Here is an 11,094-nt window from a genome sequence, read left to right as displayed (position 1 = left end):
GCCGGCCTTTTAATACTAAGAAATTAGTGTGTTGTGGTATATAGGTTTTAACACAAAGGAAATAGTGTGTTTTAGTGTGTGAAAAATGATTTACACAAAGTGAGCCGTGTATTTTAGTCACAAACAGTTTTTCACACAAATTAAATGCCATCTGGTTCATTCCAGTGTTTCACAGGAGCACGTGATGCTATCTGCATGGTTTATGATAAACTAAATTGTCTCTTCTTGTTCTTCACAGTCTTTCATACATAATAACTCTCGTCTTCTAGTAAATAGCAGTTTCTTACTCAAAGTATCCTGTCGATACACTGTTTAATATTTTTGTATTTGTTTGTTTCTGCTAACGACAGTTGTTTTTGGCTGTTCTTATTAACCCTCTTTGTATATAATATATAATATTTTTCTAAACTATTTATGCATCATATTGCTTGTGGGTCCATATCTTTATTAGTACCTTGTTTGTTTGTTGTTAAGCGTAAAGCTACACAATGGACTATCTGTGCTGAGTATCAAAACATGTTTTTTAGCGTTATATTCTATTAGATTTACCGCTGAGTCATTGGGGAGGGGGGGGGGCTTGTTTGTAACAAGGTACCTAATAATATACGAGTCACACACGAAATTTTACAAAATCACCATCGGCATTAAACTTAATTCCATTAATTGGTGGTGGGATCCATTATGTATTTTACAAATAAAATGAGAGATTCAACACAATTTTTTTTATCAGTTCTTCAAATTGTGAGCTTTACCAGCCACAAACAAAATTATTCAATGTAATGCTGTCTGGGAATGCAATCAGTAATAAATGGTGTAAAAATAAGTAGGTGATTTTAGGGATGAGTTGTTTATAAACAGTAAAAAAAAAAGAAAAAAAGATAACGTAAGTGACAAATTTGAACTTGCCAGTATTTTTTACTTTAGCACGCATACTTATTTCGAGCGCTTCTTACCTTCCTAGGTCATGCAGGAGTTTGGTGTCACAAAAATGGTCGCTGCTAGCTCTTCTACAGTGTACGGAGATCCCAAGTACCTACCTATTGACGAGGGTCACCCCGTAGGAGACTGTACCAGTCCATATGCTAGAACCATGTTGATGACTGAAAATATTCTTCAAGACATCACAGCGGCTGAGGTATTGTTTACTTTTTATATTTTAATTCTTGAGGCATGATTTGTGAACTATTCGGGTAATACAAGGCTGACAACATGTTCAATAGAGTATTATTGCGTTGGTATCATTACAAAATGGAGTTTATGACATTTAATGCAGGTTCATAGCTTGTTTTTATTTGTATTTTAACAAGTTGCAGTTAATCAGATTATTCATTTATCTGTTGAACATTGACTTCATTACAAGCTGGTATTTAAGACATCCAATACAAGTTTAGATGTGGGTCGGCCTTGGCCTAATGGTTAACGTATAAGACTGTGAATTTGAATACTCATTGTTCGCATCCTGCTTTCGTTTAACAAAGGACAAGGACAGAAATAATTATAATATATTGCACTTTATTACCTGCATCAGCGTACTTTCTAAAATAACATTTTCATAGGAGAGAACCCAAACTCATACCAACTTGTACAAGTGTCTGTGTCGTCCCTTGAAATGAGTTTGTCCCACCAAAGGAATGGACAGAGACAAAGGGTCAAACTGGTGCAAGTTTCTATGAGACAGGTAAAGGTTACATACGACAATGTTTAAGTAAAAAGATTAGCACATGTTTAAGACCTTTTGACATCCGGCTTACAAGAATGTCATAACAATATGAAGAAAACCTGCATGAAAATTTAGAAAAATTACCTGAATATGCCTTATTACAAATACATTCTATGCTAATTACGAAATGGTGAAATTAATTGTGTAGATTTGCATGAATATTAGAAACAAATAAGTTTAAAGGTGGAAATTTATAACCAAATATTAGTAAACCAGACGTTAGAAAGATTTAAAAATATTAGTTTTATTCCACAATGTTATTTAAGACACTTAATGCAGGTTATAACTTGGCTTTTATAACTACGTACTTTTAATGTTAATGCGTCAGGTTTATTATATATGCCATTATTTTGAGAAAGTTCATATGTGTTTCCGCTTATAACTAGCCAACCGCTGGACCGACCGCCACAAAACATGGCACGTACCCATAGTTCCCACTCTTCAGGAATGACAAAAGAGGGTCGGCGTTCGCATTTGACCACCAACGGGTCTACCGGATAGTAACGTATACAGTGTATACTAAACGATAAATGGGCGTTCCTTGATATACAACTATCTACAGCGTACAGACAAAAAAAAAGAAAGAAAAAGAACAGAACCAGTTTATTTTTTATAACTTCAGGCTTTGCTATTTTTTTAATTAAAAGTACAGACATAAATCATAAATTTATGCAGTTTATTTGTAAGCACACAAATTAAAGATGTCCGTCCAAAAAAGGATGCATTTGGAACTCCCTTTTTTTTTCGTTTGCCATGTCTTACACATTGGAAATGTTCAACTTCAAGCATTTCATTAACTTTACTTTTAAAGGAGTCGAAACGTTCTATTTAAACACACTTCATTAATTAAGAGTGTTTACACATTTACCGATTTCGTAGAGAGTATCTGGGAGTTTTAACAGATAGCTATGAATATGCAAAAAATTAAAATAATCACTTGCATGCTTGATAGAAATCGTCAGTTACTGTGCGCAACATGTTCTTTTTAATAATCTTACTTCTAGCACAATACTTATCATCTGAATCTGAAATGAATATATATACAAAATTCAGAGATCAATAAAAGTGAGTGTCATGCAGATCTATTGGCTGATGCTTGTATCTATTATTTAAAGAAATGAGGGGATGTCGTATATTCTTATTCTTATACGTGTATAAGTATAATGAATACGTTTTTATCCATTACTGACTTTTGTGCATTTATGTATTAATGATGGTTTGAATGCATAGTATTCAAATTAAAATGACTGGTATTGGTATTTTATGTGCACTTAATAAAGCAGGCAGCCACTAGCACCCACCAACAGGAGGGCATTGTCCGGCTATGAACCAAACATCGTGAATGACTGTCACTCTTATAACGCACCCACAACTGAAAGTGTAGAGTATTCAGCAGCATTGCAGCGCAAACCTTGGACATTAGGATCCACGTCCGATCCTCAAATGGTTACTAATGGCAATAGTGCCAGTTAAGTAAAATCCATACAACTGTTTCCAATAATCTCCAATAACTTTTTTTTCATTATTATAAACTGGAAGATAACTCTGAATATAGGTTAAATGACTATAGCAGTTATTATAGTATAAATCACCGCTAGGTGTATTTCGTGTTGGCGTCTTGAAATAGAAATGATTTATTTAATATTTAATATCCACTATGAGACAGGTGAGCTAGCATTTAAGACAAATAAAAATATAGCTGAACCAAACAATAGAAGGAAAATGCATAAACGATAATCAAATCTTCCCGCAATGGCTCAGCGGTAAATCTGACAGTTTGTAACGCTAAAATTCAGGTTTCGATACTCGTGGTGTGTAGCTTTGGACTGAGCAACAAATAAAGAAAATATTCGTACTATAATGGACTTAACGTGTATATATGTATCTACCTACGTATGTGACCGAAGTAATAAATACAATGTGGCACCATCTAGTGGATGACACCACAAACACAAATCCATAAAAAAATTCATACTTTGGGTATTCAAGATTCAGACAGTTAGAAAAATAACTGTGGTATGTACAACAACCATTTCTTTATAATACAACACAATTTTAAATAAAAGTACTCTTTTTACAACAAGAACACAACTTTTACAACGATCGTACGTGAGGATTTGATTATATCTTTATTGATATAATTTTTAAGTACAGTATTGAGAAACTGAAGTTCTTAAAAAACAATTCTCGTTTTTCAATAAACGGTACCACTTTTAACATATAAAAACATTACAGTTTATATCAGTAAAATTTATGAAAAGTTTGACCTCTGTACGTTGAATGATTTTAGTGCAATGAGTTGCGTATGACTAAAGAGCACAATCGGAACACCTTTCCTGAAAAAAAATCCTTTTTTTAGAAAATGTTAACTTTTCTATTTTTTTTTTAAATGAGGTACGTAATTAGTAGTATCCCAGTGAGACAGCGGTAAGTCTAAGGATTTACAATGATAAAATCAGGGGTTCGATTCCTCTCGGTGGACACAGCAGACAGCTCAATATGGCTTTGCTATAAAACACACACACACACACGTACAATATTTAGTAGCACAAACATCCGCCTGTAAGGCGGCGTTTCTGCTAGTAACTATAATTAACGGTTTTACATTATATTGTATATATGTGATATATATATATGGAATGTCATATGTTTTATTTTGATTATTTATAGGGTCGGAATGTCGTACATTACGTTTTGGTTCTTTACAGGATCAGAATGTTGTACATTTCGTTTTGGTTGTTTACAGGGTCGGAATGTCGTACATTTCGTTTTGGTTGTTTACAGGGTCGGAATGTCGTACATTTCGTTTTGGTTGTTTACAGGGTCGGAATGTCGTACATTTCGTTTTGGTTGTTTACAGGGTCGGAATGTCGTACATTTCGTTTTGGTTGTTTACAGGGTTGGAATATTGTACATTTTGTTTTGGCTCTTTACAGGGTTGGAATATTGTACATTTTGTTTTGGTTCTTTACAGGGTTGGAATGTCATACTTTTACGCTTCTTCAGTGAAGTTGGAGCACACGAATCTGGCAGGATTGGAGATGACTCCAAAGGTCCACCCCAGAACCTGATGCCCTTCGTGGCTCAAGTAGCCGCTGGGCAACGTGCTGAATTACAGGTGTTCGGAGATACTTTTAACACAAAGGACGGAACAGGTAAGTTAAGCCTCAAAGATTACGGTTTAAAGTGAAATAGTAGTGGTTAACACTGCCCTTAACAAACTGTTTCAACCGCACAAGCCCTTAGTTGTCAGATATTTTAATGTACTTTAGAAGTGAGAAAACAGTTATCCAAGCTACTTGCAAACAATTAAAAAGTTCGTTCGTTATAATAAAGTATGCAAATATTGTATTGCAGCGACAAATTATAATTCCTTTAACCCTACTTTTCATACCAATAGTACTACTGCACTAAATATTTATTTATTTAATTAAATAATACTCGAAAGAACATTATTCGTCAATCCACTTTTAAAGGGGCTTGTTATCCCCTCCCAAAAAAAATTGATATATATATACTAGAATGGTCAAAAACCTTCTGATTCTTTCTGAGGTCTGTGAGTACTTTGGGGCTTCAAAACTCCATACAAGGTACCTTTCGAAACCCAATGTTGACTCAATGTAATGTAGCACGCTAAAATTTGGGGGGAATAACAAGTCCCTTTAAAATTACACATGAGTATAAGATGTCTTGTTTTGCCCCCACTTACCCCCACCCCATTTTTGGTGATGGCGCCGCCACTGCTGATAAGGTAATTTTGTTAATCTTTTAATAATCAATCAAATTAAATAGAAAAAAAGGAACTCTTACTCAATATGTAAATGTAAGTCTATGAATATACCATAAGATGTCCAAAAACTGATATTATTAATTCCAAATTCAGCATTCAAAGCCAAATATCGTATCAGTACTGTGGGGCACATCGTGTATTTGTGGTAAATAAATGTCTTTAAGTATTACTAGATGTTTGGTTTTTCCTGCTGTCTTTCGTACGTAATTTAACATTTTTTATACCAATGTTATTCGTGCATACGTAAATAAAAAATTAAAGTTTCTATTTATTATTATTAATTCAATATAAATCGGTTACTTGTTTCTGGTTTTTAGTGGAGCGGGACTACCTTCATGTTATGGATCTTGCTAAAGCACATGTGGCAGCAGTGAAGAAAATACTGGAGCCATCTTACAAAGGCTGCCGAGTGCGTTTGGATGAGTATTAGATTCATGTATCATTTAAGTTTCACATTCTCTAAAGTAAAGATAAAGTTAACAGGAAGTCGTACATAAAATATATCGATAATTGTATGTCAGTTGGGAACTTGTTTAAAAGCCTAACAAAGCTTAGAACATTATTCCTTAATTTAAGGAAGTAGGAACTTAGAACAAGCGATATGCGTACTTGTCACAAGCACTCAACTTAAATTTTAAAACAGCTTGCAACTACAACAATGTATTTTTATTTATAAATGTGGTATTTTTTTCCTCAGCTCGTATTCGCAACGGCCTTTTTTCGTTTCTATATATTTTGTGTGTGTGAGAGTGGAAGAATGTGATGATTTGAGTTAGTTGCTAAACAAAATTCCTCACACACACACACACACAAATCAGGCCCATTCTCGAGCCTTATTTCAGGATCGTGGGATGAACCAAACCCCTCTTTTGGGTACCAATTGAATTGTGGTAAAACTTTATTATGTGTTATGTCTCCGGACTTACATCACTAAAAATCGGATTTCGATACCCGTGGTGAGCAGTGCACAGATATCCCATTGTGTGACTTTGTGATTAACTGCAAACAAACCTTTATTATTATTATTACTTCTTCAACTCGGATTCAAACCTGAGACCTCTCGCACACCAGGCGAGTGCTCCACCAACTAAGCTAAAGGGTTATCCCGCTAGCATTTGCTAGTAAAGCATTTTTTAACCCTTCAAACTACTACATTAATAATTAATTACTCTGCATTCCTAAATATTTTCTATTAAGAACAAATTACTACTTTCTTCTTTTGTGGTTGTAAAGAGTAATAGCCCCCCCCCCAATGTATCAGCGGTAAGTCTGAAGGCTTATAACGATATACTATGCTAAACTTGTGACATGAACGCTGTACTAAGCTTATAAAATGTATTCTGCACTTAACCTGAAAAATTTACGATATATTAGTCCTGTAAAATCTATTCTGTACTTAATCTGAAAATTTTACGTTGTACTAATCCTGAAAAATTTACACTGTACTGAACTCCTGTAAAATCTATATCTATTAAATTTCTGCTAAATCCTACCAGTAAGCCAAACGCTTAGATAAATAAAAGATAAAAATGCACTTAAAATGTGTTAATTTCTTTAATATAAGGGTTTGATGCATTTTTCAAAAAGAAAAATTAAAGTAAGATTATATAATTAAAATGGTTAAAATTTTTCTTCTTTCAACTTAGATTCGCATTTTTTGTTGTTTTTCTTTTTGCTATATTCATCATATCACTATAGTCAAATGTTACCACATTTTATCATTTTTTTACACTTGATTTAAAGAACTGTAAAACTTTTATTTCAGAGTTTGATTAAAGCCTGTACACAAGAGGAATATTTTTATTTGATTCAAGAGGCCAATATCAATTTAAAAACAGAAAGTTCGCGAAAGTTTCATCTCGAATGGTGGCATACGGATATGAGTTTCTACTGCAAGTTTTGATCAGAATAGCTGGATGTTTTGGAGAGAATTAGAAACGAATCCTGTGTAAAAAAATATTGGGAACACATCTACAGGATGTCATAAAAAGTAGCGCTATATGTGTGAAAACCTTTCAGCCATCTCAAAACACAGATATACCATGTGATGTTCCCTTGACTACCAAATTTAGTTCGGCACGTGTAAAAGAACATATAAGATGTTCCACAAAGGACGATACTTTTGTTACATACTGTATGTGATTACTATTTTGCCAGAATACATAGATTTGTCTTTGTTTGTTTTTAATGCAAAGCTACACAATGAACCATCTGTGCTCTGTCCATCGCTGAGAATCAAACTCCGGATTTTAGCATTGTAAGCCCATAAACTTACCGCCGACCCTCTGGGTATCATAGATCTCAGTTGTATATCAAATTTGAGATCCTTGATTATAAGGATATGTTCATCATAGAAGGATGAATACTTAGGACTTATAACCCTTTCTTCCGCCACTGTTGGTTTTTTTGAGTGGTGGCCTTGTTATTTTGCAGCACAATTTCTACGTGCAAAAGGCCTTTGAGCAATACATTGAGGTCAATGTGAACCCCCAGAGGATCTTCACATGCTTTCCAAACTCCCTTAGTCGTGCATGGACGTTGATGTTTGAGCAACCCAAAAGCATCTGAAGTCTATGTGTACTTGCATCTTGTGGAAAAACTGGCCTTTTGGTTTGGTCACGTAGCTAGGTCCTTCTCTACAGAGTTGATATTTTGTGGTATTGTACTATCAAGACATTAACTTGATAGTATTTAGTGTTTACTTTAGCATTTATCACGATTCCCCACGTTTATCTTACCATTATAGCTATAACGATATATTTCCATTTGCGCACATCGAATGCCACTTGTACAGTATTCCACTCTTAATCTTTCACTTGCCTGTATAATTTGGGAAAAGTTTGTGTGCACTGTTCTTATGTCGTTTTTGCAGACCTAAGTTCGTTTAAAATACCTGTTATTTTGATTATTGTCCAAGGAAGGTTCCCACTTAAGCTACGTTATTGGGTTATTTCCAGTGGCAAGCTGTTTAGCTTTCTTCACTACCTCCAATTTGCGATTGATGACTATTAGTGGAGTAGCCCTTTTATTTTCTCCTGCTGGAACCACGCTTTCCTTTGGTTTATCAATATGTTTCAACACGACAGATATTTCTTTCTTCGCGAATCTAAAATTCTGGACCTGGCAGGCTTTTATAATTGCCAAATAGAAGAGCTTCGCATCGGAAAGTTCTGTAACATAACATTCCCAGAATGAGTCAGTTTGAAGCGCCACCTGCAATTTGCAAATAATCAAAACTGAATTGTAACAACACGGTTAGGACTTTTAACACGTGTATTCACAGACCACATGGATGGCTGTGGTCAATTTGGTTAGATGTGAGAATTATTCTCATGCTCAATGACAGTGACAGCTTTCATCATCAATCCATCAATCTCACGAAACTGCTTTTGTTATCTCAACAAAACTGTAGGAGCCAGAGATGTGCGATATATATATATATATATATTTAAATATTTACAAAACTTTGACAATGTATCTGTTTTTCAGGCGTATAACTTAGGAACAGGAAAGCCCAATACTGTGTTGGAGGTTATACAAGCCTTCGAACAAGCCTCGGGAAAGAAAATTCCTTACAAGATAGGAGACAGGAAGCCGGGTGATGTGGCCAAGTTGTACGGTGACCCGAAGCACGCATACACCGAGTTAGGATGGAAAGCTAGCCGCTCTCTTCTTGAAATGTGTACGTAGAAATAAAGCATTTTATTTCCTATTTCATCCCTACCTTTTTCATTATATACACTAGTGTAAATGCTGATACTATTCCAAGTTATTGAATTTTGTAATAAAATGAAATGAAGTTGAAAGTAAAAAATATACACCCCATCAGATATTTTTCAAACTACAGAATTGACGAAAACGAAACTGGAAAAAGTAACATGAACTGCCTTTTACATTTAAATAATATAAATGAATATGCTTACTAATTTTTTTTTCTTTTCACGGGTATTTAACTTCAACTTTTCCATTGTACAAAAAAAAAAAACATTTTAAACCACCCTTTCTCGTTTAACTCAGGAAAATGGGTTCATTGCACAATTGGCACTTTTTACAAATAATGACTTGGAAAACAAATAGCCAATATAATCAAATTTATTAATTCTTTACAGATCACAAGAAAAACCACACGTATGTGTCGTATACACGGATCTGCTTCAGTTTAGAATCCACATGTGAATGACTATATTTATGAACTGATTGTCTCAATATGTTTGTTTTATGAATGGAATGGCTTATCTATCAACTAACTTTCGGATTCTCAATATCCGTTTTTTTGTTTTTTTTACGCTAATATACATCAGTTAACTCGGTTTGTGAATGGGAATTTTTATCAACTAACTGAGAGTGTTTCAATATCCATTTGTTTTGTAGGTGGCTTTATCTATGATTCAGCTAATAATGTCTGGATATCTATCTTTTTTTTTTTGTGAATGGCTATGTATGTCAACTAACTGAGAGTTTATAAGTATACGTTTGTTCTGTGAATGGCTACATTTAAATGTTTCTGCTGAAATAACTGACATTTCAACACGAGACACTAAATACAGTACAGAATTTCATAGTCAGTCTGACGCTGAATGAATGTCAACTTGTATCAAAACTTTTTAAACACTCCACTTTGTTTTTACGATAGTTTTTTACATCATAACTGCAGCATTTAAAAGAACATAAATAGGTCACTCAAATGTTTCAGTTTTCCGCTTCTGTTATTTCTAAAATTTGATGAGTAGTATATAGTTTGAAAGAAAGCACCATAGCATTAATTTATAGCATTTTTTTGTCAGATTAAATGACCAGAGAACATGAGTAATTAACGGCCACCACCAGTCATGATGTTTAGTCTGTACTTGCTAGTAAAATGACCAGATAACATGATTAATGAATAGGCAGCATCAGTCAAAATATATAGTCTTAACTGGTTCACTGACCAGAGAACATGGCTAACGAACGAAAAACATTAGTCATGATGTATAGAGTGTACACGCTGGTTAACTGACCAGAGAACATAACTAATGAATGGCCAACATCAAACAAGATGTACAGCGTGTACTTACTGGTTAACTGACCAGAGAATATGTTTAATGAATAACGAACATCATGTAGAATTTATAGAATGTATTTTAAATGGGTCATGGTCCAATCAAGGGAGAATTTATTTGCTAGGGGAACCAAGCTCAAATTTGTATCAAATATAAACAGTTAAAACATTGTACAAGGAAGGAAGACTATTTCAGTTAAACGAACTAAATAAGAAAATATTTGGATCAGTTTAAAAGTAACCAAGTTACAAATAACAGCATTGTTTGTATATTAGATAAATGACTAATGTTTTGATTTAGGTGCTGACATGTGGCGGTGGCAAACTATGAATCCTCAAGGCTACGAAAGGGAACCACAAAAATAGTACAAGAAAGCGAAACGAATAAGAAGAACAAGAGTAAGAGAGAGAGAGAGAGAGAGATTCAAAAGCTGATAATACCTGCACAAGAGTTATCTGCTGTAGTTTAGTAATTACACGTATTTTACATAAAGTGGGCATGTTCGGTTAGTTTCTATCTTCAAAGCTCCTTCTACCATTCACACT

At 34.2% G+C, this 11,094-nt stretch overlaps 1 protein-coding gene across 1 annotated transcript in view; it reads left to right on the top strand.

Moving 5' to 3' along the window:
• The window catches only part of LOC106458003 (UDP-glucose 4-epimerase-like), an 18,142-nt gene extending 7,048 nt beyond the window's left edge, over nucleotides 1-11,094 (top strand). The window contains exons 4-8 of the mRNA XM_022384126.1: nucleotides 962-1,135; nucleotides 4,695-4,875; nucleotides 5,828-5,919; nucleotides 9,000-9,192; nucleotides 10,850-11,094. Coding sequence (XP_022239834.1) covers nucleotides 962-1,135; nucleotides 4,695-4,875; nucleotides 5,828-5,919; nucleotides 9,000-9,192; nucleotides 10,850-10,914 — 705 coding nt within the window. The 3' untranslated portion in view covers nucleotides 10,915-11,094. The remainder of the gene's footprint in view (nucleotides 1-961; nucleotides 1,136-4,694; nucleotides 4,876-5,827; nucleotides 5,920-8,999; nucleotides 9,193-10,849) is intronic.

The sequence above is a fragment of the Limulus polyphemus genome, unplaced genomic scaffold (assembly GCF_000517525.1).
Source record: "Limulus polyphemus unplaced genomic scaffold, Limulus_polyphemus-2.1.2 Scaffold403, whole genome shotgun sequence".
Classification (NCBI taxonomy): domain Eukaryota; kingdom Metazoa; phylum Arthropoda; class Merostomata; order Xiphosura; family Limulidae; genus Limulus; species Limulus polyphemus.
The sequence above is the reverse complement of the archived record's forward strand: the minus strand, read 5'-3'. Positions and strand labels throughout refer to the sequence as shown.